Genomic DNA, 26,250 nt, shown 5'->3' with positions numbered 1-26,250 from the left:
TGATCTACACCGTTCATTTTGTAATGAATGGCGTAGATCGTGAACATGACCCTCTCAAGTTCAAAATAAACTTGAGGGAATCTCAATCCATTCAAAAACTTAAACTCATTTCTCTATTTATTTTTCTTCATTTCATTTCTGTTTGAGCAAATCTATTTTTGGCAACAATAGAATGACCACTCATCTCATAAAATCAGGAAAGAATAAATATCATTTGATATCTATTATGAGTTCCTTCGTTAATTTTAGGATTATTATCATAAAATATTCCCTATTCTCATTTTTTTTATTTAGACACAATTTGAAAAACGTGACACTATATATCTAAACCTTTCATATTATATCGGCGAAAGATGTAAAAAAAACCTTAAAGTTTTCCTAAAAATAGAGATAAACCCTTAATTAAACTTTTTTTGGCACCAAATAACCCTCGTTGTTTGAAAATTAAACAAAAAAATCCTCGTTATTTTTTAATCAAACAAAAAAACCTTCTGTTAAATACAACAGTTGACGGTGTTAAATGTGTTGGGAAAAAAGTGTAAAAATAACCATAATATTTTCAACAATCTTCAAATAAAACCTTTTGAAATTGACCAGATGACCAAAAAAGGTCAAACCTTTCATACAAGTTTCATAAAAGTACAAACCTTTCAATTTTTTTTATCCAATTTATCTTAAAACACGTGTTTTCGTTTCAATTATATCCAATTATGTAATTGTGCTCATGTGGTGCTTACATGACGCTGATGTGGCATGCTACACATCAGCGCCACATAAGAAAAATTATATAATTGGACATAATTGAAACAAAATCATGTATTTCAGGACAAATTAGATAAAATTGAAAGGTTTGGACTTTTTTGAAACTTTCATGAAAAGTTTGGCTTTTTTTTGTTCATTAAGCCTTCATATTTTTTAAGTTCAAAACTCAAAAAAATTTGGCAGTTTGTATAGCCACCGTTTTGTTTTACTTTTTCATTTATTATTATGTTTGAAAATAGTTTTTTTTTTAAATAAGATTTATATGTTGAGTGTCCAAAGAGATAGTAAATTAATGTTTTAATTTATTTAAGTTTTAATGATTTAAAAGTATATAGATTTATAGAAATATAAAAATATAGAATTATATAAAATATAGTTGAATTGTATAAAATTAAAAATATAAAATTAACTAAAATCGAACACAATCAATGATCATTAGTAAGAGATGAATATTCTAAAAAATATTAACATTTATAGCTCCAAATATATGTTTACTGTTACCTTAATAAACTTAATCTATTATTTTTTTTGGAACGTTTATCGCAATTAAAAAGCGAAAATATTGTAGTAGGAGTTTTAAATTTGAAGATATCATTCATTCATTTGTATAGCAATAAGATTAAGCATTTATTGATCTAAATTGAAACTTATTATTCATAAATTAATACATTACCATCTTTGTATAAGGAAAAGAATAGAAGAGTTGCTATGAGGGTGGAATTTTAATTAACCAATGAGAGAATGTCAAGTGTTAATTACTAATACTTAATTAAGAGGAATAATTTTCAAATAAATAAATAAATTAAGAGGAATATTTAGCAAAATGCATAGCTACGTACTATAACTAGAAGTCTGAGAGAATGCATTTTCTGCATTTGTATATTAAACTGAGAGAATAGGCATTATTGTAAAAGCAAAAACAAAGTTTGAATTTCTATCCACAAACGACGTTATTACACTACACCGGCGCCCCCCGCCGCCGGAGATCAGAATTTGAAACTTACAAATTGGAAAAGGAAAAGAAAGTTGGTCTCTCTTTGTGTAAGTTTGCTGCTCTTTAGTTGTTTTCCTTCTGCTGCTGAAAATCTCATGAATTTACAACGTGTGCTAACTGTTCGATCAAATGCTTAAGAGAAAAATGTGACTCTCTTCTTTCTATTGTCTGAATTTGTCAACTTTGCTTCTTCCTTATCTGGGTTTGATGGCTGAAAGAAGATGTTAATCAGTAATTTACACTTAATCAAGTTAACGGTTCTTTTCTAACGGAGTCTAACTTGGGGCTTATTTGTACCTCTTTAAATACGTGAAGGGTCTAAGTGGCAAAAACAAAAATTAAAAGGACTTATGTGCTCTTTTTAAAATACTTGAGGAGTTGTTTGGATCGTTAAGTTATATTTTGGGTTTAACACATACCAACACTCAAACGTTTAATATTGGTCCTTGTGTTTCTTCCAGTTTCATAATCACAGACAGCATTCAAACTCAGCTCGCGGGATGACGATCTTTGATTCCGATGATGGCAGCATGTACAAGAATTTTAGACAAATCACTCGTCAACGTTAGTTCGCTCTCTATCTTTCTCTCTGAATTACAATGCATTTGTTTTTCACTTCATTTCAATTTTAATTGCAATTTGCTTCCATTTCTATGCTCAGTAGACCCTCTCAAATTTGCTGTGTTGTTATGTTTCTTTCGTTTGATACTGTTAGAAGATAGAATGTAGGCATATCCATGCTGGTTTGCCGATCATCATGTGTTTTTTTCTTTTTGGAATTGCTCTTGCTAATTTAGCTTTGTTGATTTGTTTTAGGTTTATTACATGAAATGCTTCGATTCGCCAAAATGGAGGACAATCAATCAACTTGGAAGGTATTGTTGGCTGTAGTATTTTTACTGACTCTGTTTTGTTTTTGTTTTGCTACTCTCTTCTCATCCTGGAAATTTAGGAGAATTTTTATTTTCTTGAGGAAAAAACATTTCAAATGGTCTGCATGTTGATGAAAATCTTCCATCAACTTTTCATGATTAATTTGAATGGTGTAACTGTTTATAGAGTTTTTGATTTATATTTCTTTCCATGTACTGTAGAAGTGTTTTTGTTAATTAGCTTTTATAAGTGTTTTTGAAATTGGTTACATAGAGTCAGTTTGCTTTTTTGTGCTCCGAAGCTCTGGATTCTGGCCAATTTTCAAAATTTTCTTTTGGTTCATCATATAGTTAAATAGAGTCATTTTGCATTTTTGTTCTCTGAAACTTTGGAGTTTGGCCATTTTGCAAATGTTTATTTTGGTTCATCACCTGAATATGTAAATGATTGATATGCTAGTTTATTTATTTAATTTCCTCCTCTTGTTTGTTTGGTATAAGATTTTAATAACTGGTGTGGTTTTGAATTGGATATGCTCCTCCATTTTCTTATCTTTTTGTTTTTTTCTATGTTTTTCATATGGTTACTCATCTATGACTCTTAAATATTTATTTTTGTATGTAAATTGTATTGGACATCAAATGCATGCCACTGTAACGCGAGTTGATTAATTATGTGGATAAAACAGGGGTAAAGTTGGGTAGGTAGGCTGTTTAGATGACATTTATTAGATATCATGGCTTTTAGTGGAATTATTTCACCCTCTATGACGCATTTCCACCAAGAACATATAAAGAAAGGTCTCTTACTTTAGTTGTGCTTTTCACTTCTCTTAGTCCTTTTCTTTTTCATCTTGACGAGTGAGGGGGCTTCCAGGGTTGTTGCTGGAGTTGTTTTATATATGTACATATCTGATAATGTAACTTTAGTTCTAGTCCATTTGGTGTTCAGTGGTTCATCATTGTTATTTTCATGAGAATCTCCATTATGATTGTTTGCATGATTAGCTATTATCCTGCTGTCTCTTCTACTCGCACACGGTGCTCGTACCTTGGGCTTGGATAATGTCTTCTAGAACGTTTATATTCTTGAATTTCTTATGGATAGGTACTCATCACAGATAAGGTTACTCTGAAGATCATTTCCAATGTGTTCAAGATGGGTGATCTCACACAGGAAGGAGTTTCATGTAAGAATTAGTAATTGTTGATTTTGAAAATTTTGACCTGCTTCTGCTATGTTCTTGCAGAATTTCCTTTCAATATGTTTTCCGTTACCAAGGAAGAAAGCTTTTAATATTTTAATTTGGTGGAAAATATTTGGAGTCGTCTTATTTGTATTTTTGCTTGCTCAAAGTCATTACAAGTTACCAATTCGAAGAGGTGTTTTGCGACTAATCTTAGAAGATCTCTTTTGAATATTTTTTTAAGAGATGTTTATAACTTTTTATGTTGCAGAGTAGAATGATATTTGTAAAAAATTCAGCAATCATGCTTGTATATTGTTTTCTCTTTCTTGAGTAAATTGAATTCATATTATCATGCATTTGGAATATGCTCAATCACTTAAGCTTTTAATTTTTCTGTTTCTTGTTATACTTAATGATTTTAGTACCTGGATTTTGCTACTTTCAGCAATCATACAAAAAGAAAAAATTGAAAAACTTTTCCTGATTGTTTGCTGTTATATGCATGTAATTGAGCACACTTTTCTCATATAATTCTTATAGTTTAGATGAGGCAGTGAAAAAGTTATACAGCAGGAAATGGAGCTTTCAGATTTATATTAATGTCTCTCAGAATTTACTAAATCTTCTGTTTCTTCTTTTCTGTCTTTTGTAGTGGTAGAACATATATCCAGAAGAAGGCAGCCGATGCCCTTCCTGAGTGCTATTTACTTCATTCAACCTACAAAAGAGAAGTAACATACTTTCCATTGGCCGACTATAAGTACTTTTTTGTGTGTTTCTATCTATATCATATTACGGTTACCATGGGACACACTTTTCTCATGATTCTTGTTCACTTTTTAAGCTTCTGGTTATGTTCAATGTCATATTTGATTTCTTCTCTTTTGTAAAAAAAAAAAAACGCTGGATAAATAAAAAGTGAAAAGTGCTTAATATTGCCCAAATTATGTTTGTTAGTTTTGTTCTAGGGTTGAAAAGGATTATGCACATTCACTTTCTCTCTAAATGAAGAAAATAATTGATTTTCAGTAATTTTGGAATGCCTGAATACACTGAAGCAATGCTCTTAATTTTACATGAACAATGAATAAATCGATGATACTTTTGAAGTAGTTGAGATATATAGTTTTCTGTTGTAACAATTGGAATTCGTATTTGTTCATGTAAAGGTTGTAGGAAATAAATATTCAAATACATTGTAGGATGTATATGTATGATGCCTTAATCTGTTTAGCAATTTTTTTCATAAAACTACAAAGTTTGAGTTGCTTCAGATAAACTCAATCAACTAGTAGCATCTCTCTCTCTTCATACATATATAAATATATTGATGCATATGTACTTATGTATGTACCTGTTTTCTGTTCTTCAAATTGTGTTCGTTTGCAGTGTTATCAGGTGTTTGTCAGACATGGACAAGATGTCACCTTTATACAAAAGGTATGGCACAACATTGCCATTAGTTAATTAAAGAATGTGTATTCCTTTAAATCCTACAAAATGATGGTTCTTGACTTTTTTTTATATCTTTTCTGCATGGATGCAGGGCATTTGTCTTCTTCAGCTCACCTATTTCAGAAGATTTATTAACTCTTATTAAGGGAAATGCATGTGAACGGCCTGGAATAGTAGTGCTGAGAGAGGTATATTTTTTAATGTAATTAAATTTCTGGAACAATTCATTATCCAGTTTCTTGATACATTTTTCGCTTTATGATTACTAGAAAAGTTATGATTGATAGTGATTTTCTGTTTTGGGTGAGACAGATGAATTTGGAATATTCTGTTATAGACAGCCAGGTAAGTGACACTACCTCAGTCTTAGTTAAATATTGTATGCTTCATATAGCCAATGATAAATTGGACTATTTTCTATGGAACAAATCTATTATTAATCGATTATATGATATATATCCATTGTTTTTGCGTGGTTCTGTTTGATTTTGGAGCAATTTAAGGAAGCATCATGTTATCAATGATATTTTCTACCTTCCAGTCTTTTTACTCTATACACCAAGTAGCTTTTATCATTTAGGCTTTGAAAATCCGTTGCTGTCTTTTCATTCTCTTTTCATATGGAATAATTTTATGTCTATACATGGTAATGAAACTGATTTCAGAAAATCTTTTTTATACTTTTTCTTTTCATTGTTTTTTAAGAGTTCATAACTTCACTGCTTTGTTCTTTTTCTCCTTTAGTACTCTCCTGTACTTTTTCCCTGTATGAAGACATCCCTTTTTTACTACCAACCTTCTGCTCTTATTTTATAGTACTAGAACGGTTTATTCTCTTACAAATCTTACCTTTTTCAGGTTTTCCATTGATGTTAGTGATTTCCTTCTTATAGATTTTTTTTGGGTTGTTTAATTTCAAATTTGACATTCTCCGTATAGGGTTTTGTGACTGACAATATAACTGCTTTGGAGGAGCTTTTTGGAGATGATGAGGATTCTTGCAAAGGTGATGCATGTTTAAATCTGATGGCTACTCGCATTGCTACCGTTTTTGCCTCTTTAAAGGTATTAAAAGTATATTGTATCATGGTTTACATGGTTTTGATATTTTTATTAGGTCTCCATGTTTCTTATTTCAGGAATTGCCTTCTATTCACTATCGTGCTGCCAAGTTCTTGGATGTAGCCACAACGACACCTCTTCATGATCTTATCCCTACAAAACTTGCTGCAAGAGTTTGGGACCGTATAATTCACTATAAAAAAAGGCTTAAAAACTTTCCTCAGACAGAAACATGTGAGCTGCTTATCCTGGACAGATCTGTAGATCAGGTAAGCTTATGTTGCGTATTTACTTATTATATGCTTATTGTGGCTTCGTATAATGTATTTATTTTGCTTTTCTAGATTGCTCCTGTTATACATGAGTGGACATATGATGCCTTGTGCCATGATTTATTAAATTTGGAGGGAAATAAATACATGCTTGAGGTACGTTACGGAGATATATATGCATAAGTTCTAGATCTCTTTTTGTTATTGAAAATCAAGGATTTTGACTGTTCAGGTTCCTAAAAGAAATGGTGCTCTTCCAGAGATAAGAGAGGTTTCTTTAGATGAATATGATCCTATATGGCTTGAGCTCCGCCATGCGCATGTAGCAGATGTAAGTTTGTCACATATATCTATATTTTTTCTGAACATCTATATGCTGTGAGCACTAATTTACTTTTGTCTGCCTTGTCAGGCTAGTGAAAGGTTACATGAGAAGGTGGCCAGCTTTGTGTCAAAGAATAAAGCTGCGCATATCCAACAGGTTCCAAGGTTGGTGTAAAGTACATTTTGCTTTTTCTATAAACTTAAAACATAGTTGGTAAAATGCTATTTTGTGGTTACCGTGGTATATTCTGTTTTGTTAATTTTGAAATAGGAACGAAAGTTCTTTCAAGAACTGATTTGGTAATCCGAAAGGGTGGATGGTTTTGAACTGTTATTCCTTTTCTATTTCAACTGATGTATGCTTAGTTAGCAGGTTAGGTATGAGGTTGATATAAGTGATTATTATAGGTCTGCTATTAGTATTGTGGCATACTGGTTTTATAGCTTTCTACAGATATTACCTGTTAGCATATTTTGTTCTTACATTGCATCCTATATTATTTCAAGTCAATTGGAGCTAAGAGTGCTGCAGTTAAAAGTACAAAAGGTGCTTGTCTGAGCACTAAATCCAGAAAGAAAGGGTCCAAAGCTTCTTAACCATTTGAAGCGAGGCTCCATTAAAGAGGTGCTGGTTTATGGCACTTAAGCATGTTTCTAATTTGAAGCTCATGTAAAATAGGAGATGAGGGTTTCAATCTGTATAAAATAGTTGATGAATTCTTCAACTAAGGATGAGGAAACAAACATTTTTTAATTATGATTCTCATCTTCATCCTTTCTGTTGATAAACCACTTCCAATAATTCATATCAATTTGATGTTAATACCTACTTTTTCCTTAAGTTTTATAAACACTCTTCTATTACAGTCTCCTTCTGTGTGTGTGTGTGTATGTGTGCATGACTCAGATAAATACAATAGCCTAAATGATGTCCTGTTGTTTTTGCATAATGTATTATTAGGTTAGTTTTTTACATTTTTTTCTTTTGCACTTTAAGGAATAGGATGGTTTGCTGTCTATAATCTGTCAAGGCTTCTACCTGATAGCCTAGATACACAAGTTGAATGACTACTGCAGTTTGAAGTAAATATAGCATGCAGTTTCTATCGGATTTATTTCTTTATCCATCCCAGTATCCTTAGGTTTCCTTGTAAGATTTGTTCTATATCAAATTGCGATGTTTATAATTCGTATTAAATTCTCTCAAAAATTCAGGCAGATAAGCTATCATATTATGTACAGTTTCTAAGTTGTCTATTTTTTAGACAGAAAGCTCACCTGTCATGATATTCTCAATTTGAATTTTTACTTGTTGTAGAAATGGTGAACCTTCTCTTCGAAACTTGCAAGAGATGGTACAAGCGTTGCCAGATTATAGCCAACAAATGGACAAGCTCTCTCTCCATGTAGAGGTTGGTGTCTTTCAGCCAAAACACATTGCTTTTATATAGCTAAAGTAACTTTTGTACAATGGGCTAACCCTCTCTCTTAATATCCCCTAGATATAATTATTCAAAACATTCTATTTCTAGTTGCAGCCTAGTGGAGATTCTCATGATTTTCTTGGTTTTTAAATTTTTGGTGCATAATTCGAGCAATTGCTTGCGTCAAGTGTTTGTGTTCTTATTAGAAAGTAATGTCAGAATTTTGTTTTCTGGAGGGTCTATATTATGTCAAATTTTATGCCTACCGTATGTTTTGTGCAAGTTTGTCTATAATTCTAGCATTGTTCTAGACTGAACCATTACAGTGTGCTAAGGATAGCTCAACTTTTATTAAAGCTCAAGATTAATTTTTTCTACACTTGTAAACACTGGATGAAACCATTACCATTAGAAGGAAAAGAGTATGTGCTGACGGAAATAAATTTTATATGACCGACTTTTAATGAAAACTACATTCCATGGATGCAGATTGCAGGAAAAATTAGCAGAATCATTACGGAGTTTGGACTTCGAGACATAGGGAAACTGGAGCAGGATTTGGTTTTTGGAGATGCAGGAGTGAAGGATGTAACTAATTTCTTTACCAAAAATGAGGTAATGATTTCCAGAAATTATAGCAGAAGCATTTGAAGTTCTCTAATTACTTACAAGGTCTGATTACTGCTTATGCAGAATGTAAGTCGTGAAAATAAGCTGCGCCTCTTGATGATTCTTGCTGCCATTTATCCTGAGAAGTTTAATACTATAGAGGGTCTTGATCTAATGAAGGTTGGACTCTCTTTTTTTCTCCTCTTCCTGCTATGCTATATTTTCTTATTTCAGTTAGAAGTCAATTTGTTAAAAAATCATGCCTTTCCCGACTTAATGTTATTAGCATCTTGTTTCACACTGATCTCATTATTTCCAGTTAGCAAGATTACCACAACATGATATTTATGCTGTGAAAAATATGAAATTGCTCGGGCATCCAGAGCCTAAGAAAAGTTCTACTGGACCTTTCTCTCTGAAGTTTGACAGTCATAAGGTAAATATATGTTGCTTCTGTTTAATCATTGGTAAGCCCATGCTTGTCTTATGTGACTATATCTCTTTACAATTGCCAGAAGCATGCAGCTAGAAAAGACCGAGCTGGTCCTAAAGAAACATCATGGCAATTATCACGGTTTTACCCTATGATAGAGGTATAATCAGAGTAGGTATCAGTTTTCTATGTATTAGTTTTGAAAAATAATGCTAATGGTGTTTGAACTTTTCAAATTTACCAGTGCCAGAATTTGTATTTCTTTTAAATTAGTTTGTCAACTTTTTAGAAGTATATCAAACAGGTGCTTTTAGCCGCATTTTATTTCAGTCACTGGACTACTAACTAAGTCACCATAGGTTTTAAATGTAGTTTGTCAATTTAGATTCTATATATATATAAGTTTATCATTCACATATACTACCATCACTTTTTTTTTTGCAAATGTGATGACGAAACTTAAATAAATATGGGGGCTGATTGCTTAATAACTGAAAACTGGCTAAAATATCACTTTTTTGTTACACTTTTAAAAACTTGCAAACACTTATTTTAAAGGGAAAAGGGCTGAAAAACTACCCACTTTTTTTTTTCAATAGCACCCTCACCTTGTAATTTTTTTAATAGCACCCTATTTCGTATTTTTCGGTTTCAATAGCACCCTAAAGCATCAAATTAAACTTTTTTCATTTGGTTAATATTCAAAAAAAATCCTTCATATATATCATAAGTTCTAAATATTCTACAATGTTTTAAATTATACATAAACGCCCTCTTCTTCACAAAATAAAAAAAATATGAATAAATATTTAATTAAATTAGACCCGTAGCCGAATCCGGAGACGAGCTGCTCGTCTTCCATGGAGGAAGACCAACGAGCTGCTAGTCTTCCCCCATGGAAGACCAGCAGATCTGATCTTCCATGGAGGAAGACCAGATTTGCTGGTCTTCCATGGAGGAAGACCAGCGAGCTGCAGGTCTTCCCCCATGGAAGACCAGCTGCTGGTCTTCCATGGCGGAAGACCAGAGCTGCTGGTCTTCCTCCATGGAAGACCAGAAGACGAGCTGCTCGTCTTCCTCCAAAGCGGGTTCGGTTTTTTTTTTTAATTTTAAATTAAATTATTATTTATTTATTTTTTTGGATTTATTTGAAAGGTTTTTAAGTTAAGGGACTTATTTGAATTTGTCCAAGTAGAAAAAAAGTATAAAATGACCCTTAAATTTAATTGTTTTAAAAAATTTAATCCTTCTAATAATAAAATCATCCTTTTTTTTAAAAAATTTAGGGTGCTATTGAAATCGAAAAATACGAAATAAGGTGCTATTGAAAAAATTACAAGGTGAGGGTGCTATTGAAAAAAATTTGAAAGGTGGGTAGTTTTTCAGACCTTTTGCCTATTTTAAAAATATCAGACACTGAAATTGGACAGTTAGAAAAGTTAAACACCATTGATAGTCTGATTTATTTTTTCCTATTAGTTTCTGCTTGCATTAGTTATTCTTTTAGTAATAAATTTCATGCAGTTGGGGATGTACAAAAGTTTAACATTTACTCCTTAACAAGTTCCAATATTTGGAAGCATTTGAAGGAAAAAAAACTATGTTATCTTATGTGATTTTGTTCACTGGTGTTAGCACATACAGTCAGTCATGTACTTCAGCGGGTGGTTCTTTGTGGTATTAGTTTATTTATTTTTCCTTCTCTGCCACCTATCTTGTATGTTTGATTATGGATATCAACTGTGCCTTGAGGCATTGTTGGCAAGGGAGCACTTGCCATTCAAATGGAGCATAGTTGAATGTTTGCTTGTGAGAATGAACGGATTAGCTAATGACATGATTTTAAAATATGAGCTACTTGATTTACTTTTGCCATTTTGATGTACAAATCAAGTCTATGTTTACAGAAAACTTGCTAAATTTCTGTCTTTCAGGAACTTATCGAAAAACTCAGTAAAGGAGAGCTACCGAAGGATGAATATCCGTGTATAAACGAGCCATGCAGTACTTACAATTTGACACGCGAAACTACATCGACCCATTCAAGACGGACGCCAACATGGGCACGGTCCCAGTTCTCTAATGATAGGTATTAACATGAGCGTGATCCCAGAACTATAAATTTTTCCCTTTGTTATTATAAAAAGATATATCAATATTGTTATTTTGTTCTGTAACAATTTATTTATTGTTCTTTGTGTCATGTGGTGCCATGTTTGCTTGAACTGCTTAACACAGCGATTCAAGACCCAGGCATACTTCTACTGTTTCCGAAAAGATGGGGCAGCGTATTTTTATTTTTATAGTAGGTGGAGCTACTAGATCTGAGGTATGAAGAGTTTTATAAACATAAATTTTATATAACTTATATATAAATTTTGTATAGGGGAGAATGAGGTATGAACAGTTAGTATTAAGTCCATTTTAATGGTAGTTTTCTTTTAGATAAGCTTACATTGTACTCTTTCTCTTCTCATGATTATCCTCAGTTAAGGGTGTGCCACAAACTTACAAAGAAGTTACAGAGAGAAGTGGTTATAGGCTCCTCAAGTCTTGATGATCCTTCAGAATTTATTACAGTGAGTAGTTCTCTCTGTCCTCCACTCTTGTGCCGCTTGGGCGGGGCTTTTACATTAATTTTTTCATTAAACTCGGTTTGAGTCGAAGTCCGTGTTAGACCCGCCTATTTTAAACAGTTTATAAAATTAGACTCCATATACTATATACGTATTTTCCTTTTTTTCTGTTCTACCAATGTTCATCTTCAATCTCGGCGAACCTCCTTACCTAAATGTATTGTTTTTTACGCAGAAAATAAAGTTACTGTCAACACAAGAACTCATTAGATGATCTCTAGTTGTGGAGATGAGCAACTGAGAATAAAGCTTCTATGATTTCTGATCCCATCTATATTCGTGTATGCTTACGTGCAAGGCAATTTCACTTGTTCATTACTTATGTGCTTATGCATTTACTTGCGTCAAGCTTTAGTTTTTTGGTAGCAATGCATATAGGTTGTTGAGAGCTTGCTGAGGTCTAAGATTAGGTAAGTGATCAATAGCAACACTTACATTTTACTTTCATAATCATATGCCTAGAAGCTAAATTCAATTCATAGGTGCAATATTCTGAATCAGAAATTAATTCATTTATTAATTCTTAACCAAACTTTGAAATTTTATAGCAATAAAACCTGAAAAGCCTCTGAGGAGTCAAGAGATCTCAGAGAAGCGAAAATATCCGGAAGATGCCATGTTATATAAATGAGTTGGGCCGTATACGTGAGTTACTCGAGATCGACTCGAAAAATTCGAGCCGATCTCAAATTAAACTCAAGCCGACCTCGAGTATCAATTAAAGAGGCTCATGTGACTCGTCGTGAGCCTAAACGAGTCTCGTACATACTTTAAATAATAATTTATTCTTATAATATTAATTATTTATACCTCTAATTTTAGTTGTCTATCAAATTAATGGGTTGAATTTTATATTTTATGGCAATAAAGACTAAATGTATAAGTATGATATAAATATATTTATTCCCTTTGAACTTGTCTAAAGCTCGAGCTCGACTAACTCGAATGTCGTTTGAGCTCGAGCTTGAGAATTTAAGGCCATTCGACATGCTATGCTCAAACTCAGGCGTAGCATTCAGGCTCGGGACATTTACACCCTTAGTCGCATTACATACATTTCATTTGACTATGAGAGTTCATTGGTGTATGAATTCATGCTTCTTGTTTTTGAAATTGTGACAACATTAATTTTACGATCCATTTCCATCAATTCCTGTAAGATATTTTGTTGGAGTAAATTGTAGCTCTAAAATGAACAAAATCACAGGTATTTATGTACTCACCTACTCGCATGTAAATTGCCATGTTGGACTTTCATATCATAAATGATTTGCACTTATTCTTATTTGGGATAATTACTTAAAGAACTCTTTTTTTGTTGTGCTCAACACTTGAAGAACTCTTAAACCTATGTTAAACTAAGTTTTAATAAAAAAAGAATCTTTGTACGCTGCTCAAATTTATTACTTTACTCTTTATCGGTTAATTATGTCAGCTGACTAGAGATGTGATCGTTAAAAATAAAATTTAAATTGATTTATGAGTTTATTTGTCTTTTAGTAAACTTTGTAAAATATTAGAAATTCAAACAATTTTTAACAAATAGGTTGAGAAAATATTTATTAAATGATAATATATATATATATATATATATATATATATATATATACGCCTGTGTTATTTTTAATATAATTTAAAATATTATTTAATTTCTATAATTTTATGAATTTATGAAAGAAAAACAATTTTAGAGATCAATTGATTTTAATTATAATAATAAAATATTTTGACTGACTGTCTTTAAAAAAATTGAAAAAAAATTATAAAAAAAAAAGTTTTTGAGTTCTAACAATTTTAGAAGAAATAAGAAAATTATTTAGAAATTTATTAAAAGAAAAAAAATTTGGGCCATCGAAAACATTTTATTTCGAAAAGAAATAATAAAAAAAAATTCAAAATATAAAAGAAATTGAATTAAATTGTCTGGAGTTAAAGAAGTATATGAATTAAATACAACTAAAAAAAAGATTCACTAATCAATAACAATAATCAAACGAGTCGGAAATTGCTCATCCCAGTACGATCTATGGTGTGGACAAATTTTTCACTGACAGAAAAATAAAAAAAAAATATTTCCGCTAGAAAAAAGATAATCCTAAATCAAATGAAAAAAATTTCAAAAGAAAAGAAAAAAGAAATTCTAACCTCAGAGATAAAAATTAATCCTAACAGAAAAAATTATAATGCTAAACCATTCAAATCATCAAAAAATATTTCACAGATATTAAAAAAAATAAACACGCGATTAGCATATAAATTTTATTTTTTTTGTAAAAATTTTGATAGAAAGGATATACATAGATATCTTTTTAGGTATCATTAATATTCCGAGGATCAATACATAGCTTTTTATGGAATTAACGAAAAAAATTATTATTAATACATTTACAATAATGAAAAAAATCAAGTGCTTTTTGTGCATTGATAAATTTCAATTTCAGTCTTCTAAAACTGCCACCTTTGCCTTTGCTCTATATTTGGAGGATATTGTGATTCCAATACTATAAAAATGTGCATGTCATTACCACATAATCCTATTTTGATGAAAATAAGGTTTTATTTATGTTAGATATTTTACTGCTATAAAATCATAATTCATGCATATTATAGTTACAAATTGAAATTAAGGCACTAAATAAGAGAAGAAAGTTTAGGTTCTGTCATTGAAAATTTCTCTCAAACTTGTATATCACCTAATAAATCGATCACATAATGATTTTATTTTTGTGCTCATCCTTTGATTTTTATTTTCCTATTCAGCTTATTTTTAAAGCATAGACATCAAATGTGTTAACAATGAATGACTATATCTAAATATTATTCAGGATAGTGCTTAACATTTTATTTATTTTATATTCAGCAAAATATATAAGTATTGGGTAATGGACTGAAAATGTGTACATATATAGCTTTTTACAGTTTGTTGCTTACAGGAGTTATATATGAACATAAGAAAATTTTGGAACACATAATTTTGATCCACTAGACTATTGAATTCAGTTTATATATATGTTGTAATGTAATCAATGCAATGTCATTGTTCTTATCTATTGAATTCAAATTATTGTGTCTACAAAAATGAACTAAATTTGTGACTTGGCAATAAATAGACAGTACCTCACTTTCTCAAAGATGCTTTAATTTGCATGTTATTGTTGATGCCATCAAGTACTGTATTTGTACCCACCTTCTCATCCGTGTTTGTGGCAGAATAAGAGACGTGCTGAAGAAACAAAAAAAACATGAAAATAAATACAAACTGTAAATTATGATGGATAAATACATGAAAATAAATAAAAAAGTAACTTCTTTTTCAAAATAAAAAATTCGACTCGATATTTTTTTTTTTTTGAAATCTACCAAAACAATGAATGAAGTTCTATTTTTATTTCATCATCGGGGAGAGGAGCGCCGGTAGATGGAATTGCACCATCGATCTAATAGAATTCCGTCTTAGTGTTTAATTATACCACTTGAGTGTTTATACTTTCATCATTGGTAACAATTGATGGATTTATAATACGCATATAAGTAGGGTCTTAAGTTTTTGATCTTTATATAAAAGAGTTTAAGCAATTAAAGATATGTATATTGGCAAACCTATAAATGGTATGTGCATTTAAATTTGGGATAAGGTCCAAAATGACCTTAATATTTACTCTGCGGCTCTCATCTGGCCCTCTAATATTTTTAGAGTCTAAAAAATGACCTAAAGTTATCAAAGTGTAACAAATAGACTTTCCGTCTAACGGTAGTGTGTTTGAATGTTAACTCGGCTAATGTGGCATACAATTAGCCGTTGCCCTAATATTTTTGAGTCTAAAAAATGACCTAATATTAATAAAAGTGGAACAAACATACCCTCCGTCTAACGGTGAAGGGTATATTTGTTCCATTTTGGTAATGAAAGATTATTTTTGAGATTCGAAAAACATTAAAGATCAGATGAGTCACAAAATAAATATTAGGATTATTTTTTATCTTATCCCTTTAAATTTTAAACAACCTTCTTCTCCATCTCTAAAAAAAACAACCTTCTTCTCCAAATCAATGAATAGTAATATATATATTATATGGTATGCAGGTAGTATATAAAAAATGGCTGTCTAGGGTCCAATTTTGGCTATAAATGATGGGGCCATCTTGTTTGACAAGTGGAATAAAGTGCAAGCAAATTAATTAAATATACATATTGTTATGATTTTTTTAATAATTAAAATGGAAAGAACGCTTGAAGAAGAAATTAAACCCACAACTTTATCAATTTATTGGCCAACGTTTAAATAATTTAAAATTAATTTTGGATAATATAAAAAAAAAAATTAAAACTAGTTACTTGATAATAATTGTAATCTAACTACAAAAAGTTATTTAAATGATAAAAAAATTCAATATATTAAAATTAATGTGTAAATATAAAAATAAAGTAGAAATTAAAACTGATGGATATATAACTTTCATTAATTTATCATTAAAAACACTAAAATACATGTGAAGCTCAGTTAATACCATTATTAATTTTTAAAATTAAGCAAAAATCATTAGAATTAAAAGTTTTAATTGATACTCTAAAAGTTGAATTTTTTTACAAAAAATAAGATCATTAGATGAAATTAAAAATAGTATATAATTATATAAGGCCTAATGTCTTAAAAAACCCCGACCTTTTAGCCCCTTTTCAACCATACCCTGACGTTGCAAATTTGTCAATTTTACCCTATTTTGCATTTTTGTGTTTCAATTGTACCCTGAAAAATTAAATTAACGTCTTTTGCGTTTGAAAATTTGTTTAAAACATTCTACATGTCTCGCATATATTAATTGTATATTTTTAAAATTTATTTAAATTTAGTTAAATTAATTAAGAATTTAAATTAGTGTTAATTTGATTATGGTTTTTAGTTAGTTTTTAAAAATAAAGGACTTATTTGTACTTTTTTGAATAAAAAAAATTAATTTCATGTTTAGACTTAATTAATTGAATGATTTCATCATTTAAGTAAAAAAATTAACAAAAATTTAAATATTGGGGTACAATTGAAAACAGAAAATTCAAAAGTGGGTAAAATTGACAAATTTTCAACGTCGGGATAGAATTGAAAAAAAGTTTAAAGGTGAGGGGTTTTTGAGTGATTAGGCCATTATATAAAAGGCCTAGTAGACATATTATTATATCCTAATAATGGAACGTGTTGTTGTCCTTTAATACATACGTACTAGTGTATGAGCTTTTAGGTACATGTTGCCCATAAAATATCTGAATGACAGCTATAGTCTCATTCCCCACTTTCAATTCTTACACTGTTCCTTATCAACCATTTTTCTTTTTAGATAAAATGCATTCTTATATTTATTCATTTTTTAAATTAAATTCCTACATTTTTATTAATCAATTAAATTCTTGTACTTTAATTCTATATACATTAGCCTGCCATGAATATGAAGTGTTTGTACTTTACGTACCATTAATACGATTGAGATAAGTTTTTTATATTAACTTTACTAAAAGAACTATATATAAGGCCCTAATTTATTTAAATATAGTTCTCCTTAGTGATTTGACCCTTCTAGTACATCGATACTGTGTAATTTTCTATCCCAATTTCATGCATTATATGTTTAGAGATGGCCATTAACCAAAAAAAAAACATAATGCAAATTAAGCTATAAGACATGATGTAAGTCGTTCTCAATGATTAACATGTTAAAGTTGAGTCTCACCTAAATCGCCCCATTGTTTGTAGATAATTTTTAAGTCCGCCGTCAAATCTCGGGGGTTAAACCTAGACAGCCATAACATATAACAGACATATTATTTTCAACTTATAAGGAAAGAAGCTTGACTCTAAAGAAGAATTCACCCCCATGAAAAAAGAAAATAACTTAGAGCTCTTTCCCGAATCCAATTGCATAGGAAATTTAAAAAATAAAAAAACGATTTGGTTTTATAAGGTGTTAGCAAACAGGCTTTCTCCTTTGCTTCCTCAGCTTATCTCAGATAATCAATTTGGTTTTATCAGAGGAAGGAATATTCATGACTGTCATATGTTAGCTTCAGAGATTATTCATATTGCTTCTAGGCGGAAGGAGAAGCTTTTTATTATAAAGCTAGATTTTCGAAAGGCTTTTGACAGTATTTCCTGGGATTTTATTCTGAAGATGCTCGCTAGAATGAATTTTGACTCCAAGTGGATGAATTGGATTTCGTCTTTTTTTGATTCTTCTCAGCTCTCAGTTCTTGTCAACGGTAGTCCAACGAAGAATTTTTCTATGGGGAAGGGGGTGAGACAGGGTGATCCGTTATCTCCTATGCTGTTTGTTCTTGCCGTGGAGGGTCTTAAGGCTTTGATTAGCGAGGCTATCAGGCTTAACTTGCTGGATGGTGTCAGAATTGATGGATATGAGGACCCTATCTCTATTCTTCAATTTGCGGACGACACTTTATTGTTTATTCCTCACGACTTCGACATGATCAGAAACTTGTTGCGAATTCTGAGGTGCTTTGAGCTTGTTTCGGGTCTTTCTATCAATTACAAAAAGAGTTCAATTCTTGGTATTAATGTTGATGATGAATCTCTCATTATTGCTTCGGATATTCTCAATTGTTCAATTGAGAAATTTCCTATTACTTATCTGGGTCTCCCTCTCTCGACAAAGCCAGTTAAGGCAGCTCTTTGGAAGCCGGTTGTCTCTAGATTTGAGGATCAATTATCCCTTTGGAAGGGTAATTTACTTTCTCCTGCAGGGAGGTTGGTTTTGATTAAGGCTGTTTTACATAGCTTTCCAGTGTATTTTATGGGTTCATTGGTTATTCCGCAGTCAATTATTGCTTCACTGGATCGCTGTATGAAACGTTTTCTTTGGTGTGGTAATCCGGATAGCAAAGGCATTTGTAAGATTTCGTGGGATAAAGTTTGTCTTCCTTTTGATCAAGGGGGTCTCAATTTGATTCCGTTTCGGATTAAAAATCAAAGTCTCCTTTGTAAATGGCTTTGGAAGCTTCGTATTGGAGGTAACTCTCTTTGGTTTTATGTGGTGATTAATAGCTGTGCGATTCGTTCTTGGCATGATTTTGAGAATTGTAATTTTAATTCTCTTTCTCACATTTGGAAAGGTATCTACAAAATTTGTGTTTCTAATCATGCAATTTGGTCGATTTTTAATGCGGGGGTCTCTATTAAAATTGGGGACGGTTCGCTTATTGCCTTTTGGCTTGATTCTTGGACGGGTTCTACTCCTTTTGCTGTTAGATTTCCAGGTTTATTTGCCTTGTCTAGAACAAAATCTATTTCAGCTAGAGAGCAGCTGGTTAGCCCTGGTCAGTCGTGGTCTTCTTCCAAATTCAGTTGGAACCGGCGTCTCAGGATAGGTGAATTGCAGCAGCTGGATGTCCTTCTTTTGGAAGCTTCGTCTTTTTCTTTAAGGGACAGCAGGTTGGATTATTTCTTTTGGAAAGGGAAGCCCACCTTCAGACCAAGGGACGTCTCCTTCAGTATTCAACAGGTCACTTCATTTAATTCCAGCAACTATTTATTCCCTTTAATTTGGAAGATGAAAGCTCCGCCCCGCATTCAATTTTTTTCGTGGCTTCTAGTTCATGATAGAATTTTCTCCAATGCTTCTTTGGTAGCAAGGGGTATTTTAAACCCGGATCTTATTGGTTGCTTGGTGTGTGATTTGGAGGAATCAAGCATTCATATTATTTGTCATTGCGGGTTTGCTTGGAAATTTTGGTGTTATTTTTTGAATAGATGTGATATTCCTTGGGTTACGCCTCCGTCGATAGAGATTTTTTTCAGCGTTTGGTCTTCTATCTCTCATCCGTCCTTCAAGAATATTTGGCATCTTATTTGGTTCTTTGGTATTTGGGAGTTGTGGAAAGCTCGGAATAACAGAGTTTTTAATGATTCAGAGATTTCGTATGAGTCCCTAGCTTACTCTTGTATTTCCAAGGCGGTTTTTTATTATTCTTCTTTTCATCCGCATTTCTCTTATAGCGGAAACGATGTGTTTAGATGTTTGGACTCTTTTGTTGATTCCTTTTGATTGATCCATTTTTGGATCTTTTGCCTTCCACTGCTTGTGGTTGAGCTTAATAAACCATCATTTATCCAAAAAAAAAAACGATTATTAGATTTGGAATGACAAGAGTCCCGATTTATTACGACATAATAATTCTTTTATATTCTATTAATATTTTTTTTCTATTCTATTGTGATTGTGAACTTAAAACATGATGCAAAACTAAATTTTATAGTAGTAATTAGATGAGGATGATGAAATGGAAAATATAAAAGAAAAGAACATGATTAAAAGATGATCAAAATGTAGAAAAATCAAATTGCAAGTCAGAAATGACTAGCAAAATTGACATAACATGGTATGGTAGAGACTCATGCACATGCATTGGTCTACCTATTACTACAATCAATCCCCACCGTCCAAATAGTAAAATATTGAAATTACATGATCTAACGGTTGATACTTTTTGTGGGTCCAAAATATCCACTTTAAACAAGTTTCAACCTCTATATAAGAGCAAATTTAACATTCCAAAATGGGAAAATCAAACAAAAGCAAAATATTTATTTTATGCATAAATTTAGGGGAAGCAACAACAACTACAAGAAGATGAATGGAATTGTAAAGCTCAAATTTGTAGCAAAAAAACTACAAAAAAGTCTTTCATTGAAGAAAAAATCATCATCTAATAATTATTTTGGTGATGTGCCTAAAGATGTAAAAGAAGGGCATTTTGCAGTTAAAGCAGTTGAAGGTAATGAAGAGCCTAAAAGATTTGTAATTCCATTAAGTTACTTAGCAAACCCTAATTTCTTGAGATTATTGGAATTAGCAGCTGAAGAGTATGGTTTTGACATTGAAGGGGCACTTCAAATTCCTTGCAGCCCAAGTCACTTGGAGACTCTACTTTCTGAATATGAAAGCAGTTAATTAATATATTTTTAGTTTTGATCCCAATTGAAAATTATGATATTAAATTAAGGTGTTTGATAATCACGATATTCTATATTTTTAGCTTAATTTTTCTTTTATGTTTAGACCATTAATTTTTGTTCATTTACATTATTTTGTATCTATGGAAGAAGTTTTATTTTTGGGTTATTTTCATATAAAATTCCAACATTTTCAGTTTGTAGAGATTTAAACACAACGTTTAAGACTTGGAGTAAAAAAAGCTAACCTTTCATTTTGTGGCATTTTATAGCACCGATTAAACAATGTCGTTTTGATAGTTTTTAATAACTTGATTAAATGACTTAATTTGGGTTGTAAAATGTCAAAAAAAAAAATTGAAACATTGAGCTTTTTTATGTGAAATTTTAAATGTTATGTTGAAATCGCTACAACCGTGAAAATTGAAGTTTCATATGAAAATAATCTTGTTTCAACGTTTTTGTCTTCTAATTATAAACTCAACTAAAAAAATTTAATTCTGGCAATTTTATATTAAATTTACACTAACATATTTAGTATTCTTAATGATGAATTATAACAGTTTACATGTTGATTTTTTTGATTTTTTACTTTATTTTTGTAGTTTTACACTTACAACTTTCAAATTCAATTTTTTTAGTACAACATGCCGTTTACTCATTAATTTGTTCATTTTCTTATTTATTGAGTTATTATTATTTTGCTCGTAATCAATATTTGAATGTAGATTAGCATGCAAATATTTGTCGGAATCCTCTACGTTAATGTATAATGAATATAAGTTATAGATTTTTAAAATTTTGCCATAAATATCATCATATTTTCAATTTCTATTAAATATATCCACAATGCGTTTGAAGCTTATATGACGCGATGTTATATACAACATGTAAGATTGTTATGTATATGTACACGAATAACATAGATTTAAACATTATGGTATATATGATAAGATTTAAACATTGTGATATATAAAGACAAACACTGCCAAAATTGTGAATAGATGGACATATTTGTCTTGTAAATTTTATTTGTATGTAATAATCACTTTAGCAACAGTCTAGCCTCGATTTGTTTTTCATACATCAGTGGTTATATATTGCGACGGATTCAGAATTTGTTAAAGTACAAGATGAACAGAACTATAAAATATAAAAATAATTTATAAAATAGATAATTATATACTATAATATCTACGTATGTCTGTCTTGTATATACAATAATAACTCGGTGACAGCTCATTAATTTTGCCCCAATTTAGCAACAACTATGCAGATAGATTTAGGTCCTATATGAACATTTAATTAATGCTCTATTATTAATCTATTGTACAAATTTAAATTTTCAATAATAACATTTAAATAATGGCCGTCTATCATCAATTTATTTACATAAATCTTGACCTAATAATTAGCAACAAACTAATGAGGTCAATGTGGTGCCTACGTGGCTCCTAATAAGGATCATGAAGATGTACTTTGTGGTCCTATAAAGCCAAAAAAAGTGAAAAGTGCACAGAACTTTTTGTTTGGTGTTATCATGAACATGAACATGTATGATATGAGAATTTGATTGGTCGATCACTGCCTCAACTACTGACAAATGTCTTTGAAATTTCATTAATTGTAGACTGTAGTGATAGGTATTGTTCATAATCTCAAAATTAAATGAGGGATCCACAATGTTTCGTTCACTAATGCGCCTATTTTATATAACGTTTTTTGGGTACAAGTTGTGTTATTTGCTTGATTTGTGAAGATGATATGCTTGAAAAGGTGTTTGATTTGAAGGATATTGTATTTGAAATAAAACAGGACATTTAAAGTTCAAAATCAAAAAATTCGTGGCACTCATGAAACGATAGCGGATGCAAAAGACTTCCTGCCGAGGAAGCTGTTCCTGCCGGCAGGCAGGAAGTTGTTGCTCGGCATGAAGAGAAGCTGTGATTGCTTCCTGCCGAGCAAACCAAATCCTGCCGGGCGGCAAGATGCTCTACACCAACAGAATTGACTAACGAAAAGAAATTGCCGAAAATTTTAATTTTAAACGTATTCATATTTCGGCTTGAACTCTGATTGTAATAGGCTATTAGGATTCTCCTACAAATAAACTCAACTAGAGACTATGTAATCATCGAGTTTTCATTATTTGTAGTTTACAAACAATTTGTCTTTTGGTTAATTTTGTTTTAGTCCTTAGATCTAGTTTTGAGATCTAAACCTTCAAAGTAGCAATTTGAAGGCTTTGTATTCAGAATAATCTCAAGTTTTTATTTTAATATTTTTATTTTATTCCATTTCAATTATGTTTATTATTTAGGGTTATTTACACCAAAATTTCTTGAGTTGGAATATTGTGACCTTTATTATTGGTTGGACATGGTAAATTGAACTAAACAAAGGCACCACCTTCAAAATAACATGACCTTTATTATTGTTTAGTTAAATTTATCATGTCTAACCAAATTTCTTGACTTGAAATATTGTGAGTACGGATGCTAGAATTAAATTTTGAAAACTAAAATTACATATCTTTTTTTGTTATATGGAATCTTCGTTATTGAGTTTAATTTTTGTGATTTAGTAGCTAACAATTGTATGAAGTTAGATGAAATTGTGAGGAGGGGATTTAAGCAATTTAATCGGAAGAGGTAACTAAGACATAATTATAAAATATGAGTCAGGCCACCTTGTTTGTGCTATGAGGTGTGTGAATAACTTGTTTTTAGTGTTTTGATTATAATCGTCGCTTCTCTTCGTTCTATAAGACGTGACAGTATGGACGACTTGGGATAACGGGTTATAATCAATAAGCTAGCAATAGATAGGAACAATGAGTTAGTAACTTTTGATTTATCCGCCGTTGCATGTAACAACTAAAATTGATTGATATGATTTAGATTTATTATGTATCGGTAATTCATATGAAAATAATATTCTGAATTGTTTGTTATTATTGTTTTTTTCATCATAATTATTTTGTGTATCATTCACCACTTATTATTTACTCTAACTAACTTATAACATGTCATTCCACAATGTAAGTTTTGCAAAAAAAATTACTCTTTATTCTATTTATTAGATCTTCTCTTTAGGCATAATATTCCAAAAATCACTGATTTACTAACTTTTTTCAATAGCATCTCGACGTTATAATTTTTTTAATAGTACTATATTTTACATTTTCGATTTTCAATTATATTCTATATAGAAAATTTTAAACGATTTTACTACTTTAAAGATGAGAACATTCAAAACAACTAAGATAATATCATATATTTTTTCTATTTGAATAAATTCAAACAAGTGCTTTACTTTTTAAAAATTTCAACTAAGTTTTAAATCAAAATTTAATTAGATATATAACTAATTAATTTTTTTTTTTAAAAAAACGACTCCACCGCCGCCCTCCTTCGACCCGCCGCCGCCCTCGAACTCGCGACAAATCAGATCTAGTTCATCTTCTTCCACGGATGATGAGCCGAAACTCGTCTTCCATGGAAGACGAGCAGCGGCGAATTCAGAGACGTTTTTGATTTAAAAATATTATTAATAATTAATTTATATTTAATAAAACATTATTATTATTTTTTGAATTTTGTGAGAAATGAGGTTTCTTTATACTATTTATAATACTAGTTTCGCATTACGTGCTATGCACGTGGCTCGTAACGTAACTTGTCAATGAACAAATTAATAAATTTATTATAATTATATCAATTTTTTATTTATAATTAATATTAAATTAGTTAAAAAAAATTATAAAAGTAAATATAATATATTCGGTTATTAAATTTTTTTACATACTAATTTCTTCTTTTGGTTTTATAATAACCATAATTAAATAATTAACTTAATTTTATTAATAATATCTTTAAAAATAATAAGATAGAAATTTAAATAATAATATATTGACCAAATACAGTATTTTAATTTTATAGTTCAATTACTAAAAGATAGATATTCCTACTAATTTGAAGACAATTTAGTTATTTTTTACATACTAAAACTAAATTGGAGATAATTTAGCTACCTATTCTAATTAGAACTTTAATTACAGTAGTGATTAATTAAATAACTAATTAGTTAATGACTATAAAATCTTTATTTTGTAGTAAATTGAAAATATTTCAGTAAATTTGCCTGTCACCCCCCCCCCCCCCCCCCCCCATCCGTGCTTTTATATATAGTATAGATAGATAGATATAGATTAATGTTTGTATAGAATATATGAAAAATAAGAAAGATTTATTTTGAATCTTATTCAAATGAAAAGAGACCAATTTAATGTTTTAAGGTGCAATTGAAAGTTGAAAATGCGATATAAAATAATATTGGCAATTTTTTATCGCCAAAATGCTAAAAAAAGTTTAAAGTCCGGTAATTTTTGAGATATTTGACCTTTCTTGAGGCCAAATAATAAAAGAAGACAAAATATTTGAAGAAAATTTCACAAAATTTCAAACTTTTGAAAAGTCTCTGTTTCGTCCTAAAACACAGATTTTTGTTTTAAAAATGTCCAACCCTAAAAAGCACACGATTTTACTTATGTGGTGCCTACGTGGCATGCCACACATATAAGAAATTGTAAGAAATTTTAAGACTAACAATAATTTTATTTTTCGGTTAGAGCGTTTTATTATGGCCAACTAGATATATTTATAGTAAAAAAACGGCAATTTTTTTAATTTTTTTCATTTATGATTAAATATAACCTTGCTTATTTAAATAATAAAATAACTGACAAATTTAAAAAAATAGTCGTAAACAAAAAGAAAAAATAAAAAGGCTTGATTTCTTAAAAATAAAAAAAATTATTATTGAAATATACTTGTTAAAATTAAATTTAAATCAGCGTTTATGAACAAATTATCCCAACATAAAAAAAGGTCAAGCAACTACTCAAATTTAGCTAATGCTTCAAGGGTCAATATAAAAATATACAAAATGTTAAAACGGCTAACTATAGAACATGAGTAGTATTAGGGGGAACATGAGTAGTGTTAGGGCTATGCACGGATCTTAAAAATTTCTAAATCCGAACAAAAAACCAAACTGAAAATATCAAGAACCAAAAAATATTTGTTGACCATTGACTTTCAAAACCATACAGTGTCGCATTCCGTGTGGCTCGTAATGTGACTTGTCAATTTATATAATAAATAAATTCCTTACGATTAATACTCATTTATTTTAATAAATAACAATCGTTGCGATTTATTTTTTATATTGTCCAAATTAAAAGTTCACCAATGATCTAGTA

At 30.5% G+C, this 26,250-nt stretch overlaps 1 protein-coding gene across 4 annotated transcripts; it reads left to right on the top strand.

Annotated features, from left to right (window-relative positions):
• The first annotated feature begins 1,652 nt into the window (after positions 1-1,652).
• On the top strand, positions 1,653-12,424 carry LOC126664860 (SNARE-interacting protein KEULE-like). Of its 4 annotated transcripts, XM_050357448.2 has the most exons (22): positions 1,658-1,803; positions 2,218-2,320; positions 2,573-2,631; positions 3,737-3,818; positions 4,471-4,549; positions 5,208-5,258; positions 5,365-5,461; positions 5,586-5,618; positions 6,213-6,338; positions 6,413-6,604; positions 6,680-6,763; positions 6,840-6,938; positions 7,020-7,096; positions 8,250-8,343; positions 8,845-8,970; positions 9,049-9,144; positions 9,284-9,400; positions 9,480-9,557; positions 11,332-11,486; positions 11,636-11,726; positions 11,887-11,976; positions 12,209-12,424. In XM_050357448.2, the coding sequence occupies exons 2-22, from the start codon at positions 2,257-2,259 to the stop codon at positions 12,245-12,247; spliced, it is 1,929 nt and encodes a 642-aa protein (XP_050213405.1). In that variant the 5' UTR covers positions 1,658-1,803; positions 2,218-2,256; the 3' UTR covers positions 12,248-12,424. The 4 variants fall into 4 exon arrangements, with proteins under 4 accessions (XP_050213409.1, XP_050213405.1, XP_050213406.1 ...); XM_050357449.2 differs by lacking the exon at positions 1,658-1,803 and having other exon boundaries at positions 2,180-2,320; XM_050357451.2 differs by lacking the exons at positions 1,658-1,803; positions 2,218-2,320 and having other exon boundaries at positions 3,750-3,818.
• Positions 12,425-26,250: the final 13,826 nt, after the last annotated feature.

The sequence above is a fragment of the Mercurialis annua genome, linkage group LG1-X (genome assembly GCF_937616625.2).
Source record: "Mercurialis annua linkage group LG1-X, ddMerAnnu1.2, whole genome shotgun sequence".
Lineage (NCBI taxonomy): Eukaryota > Viridiplantae > Streptophyta > Magnoliopsida > Malpighiales > Euphorbiaceae > Mercurialis > Mercurialis annua.
The sequence above is the reverse complement of the archived record's forward strand: the minus strand, read 5'-3'. Positions and strand labels throughout refer to the sequence as shown.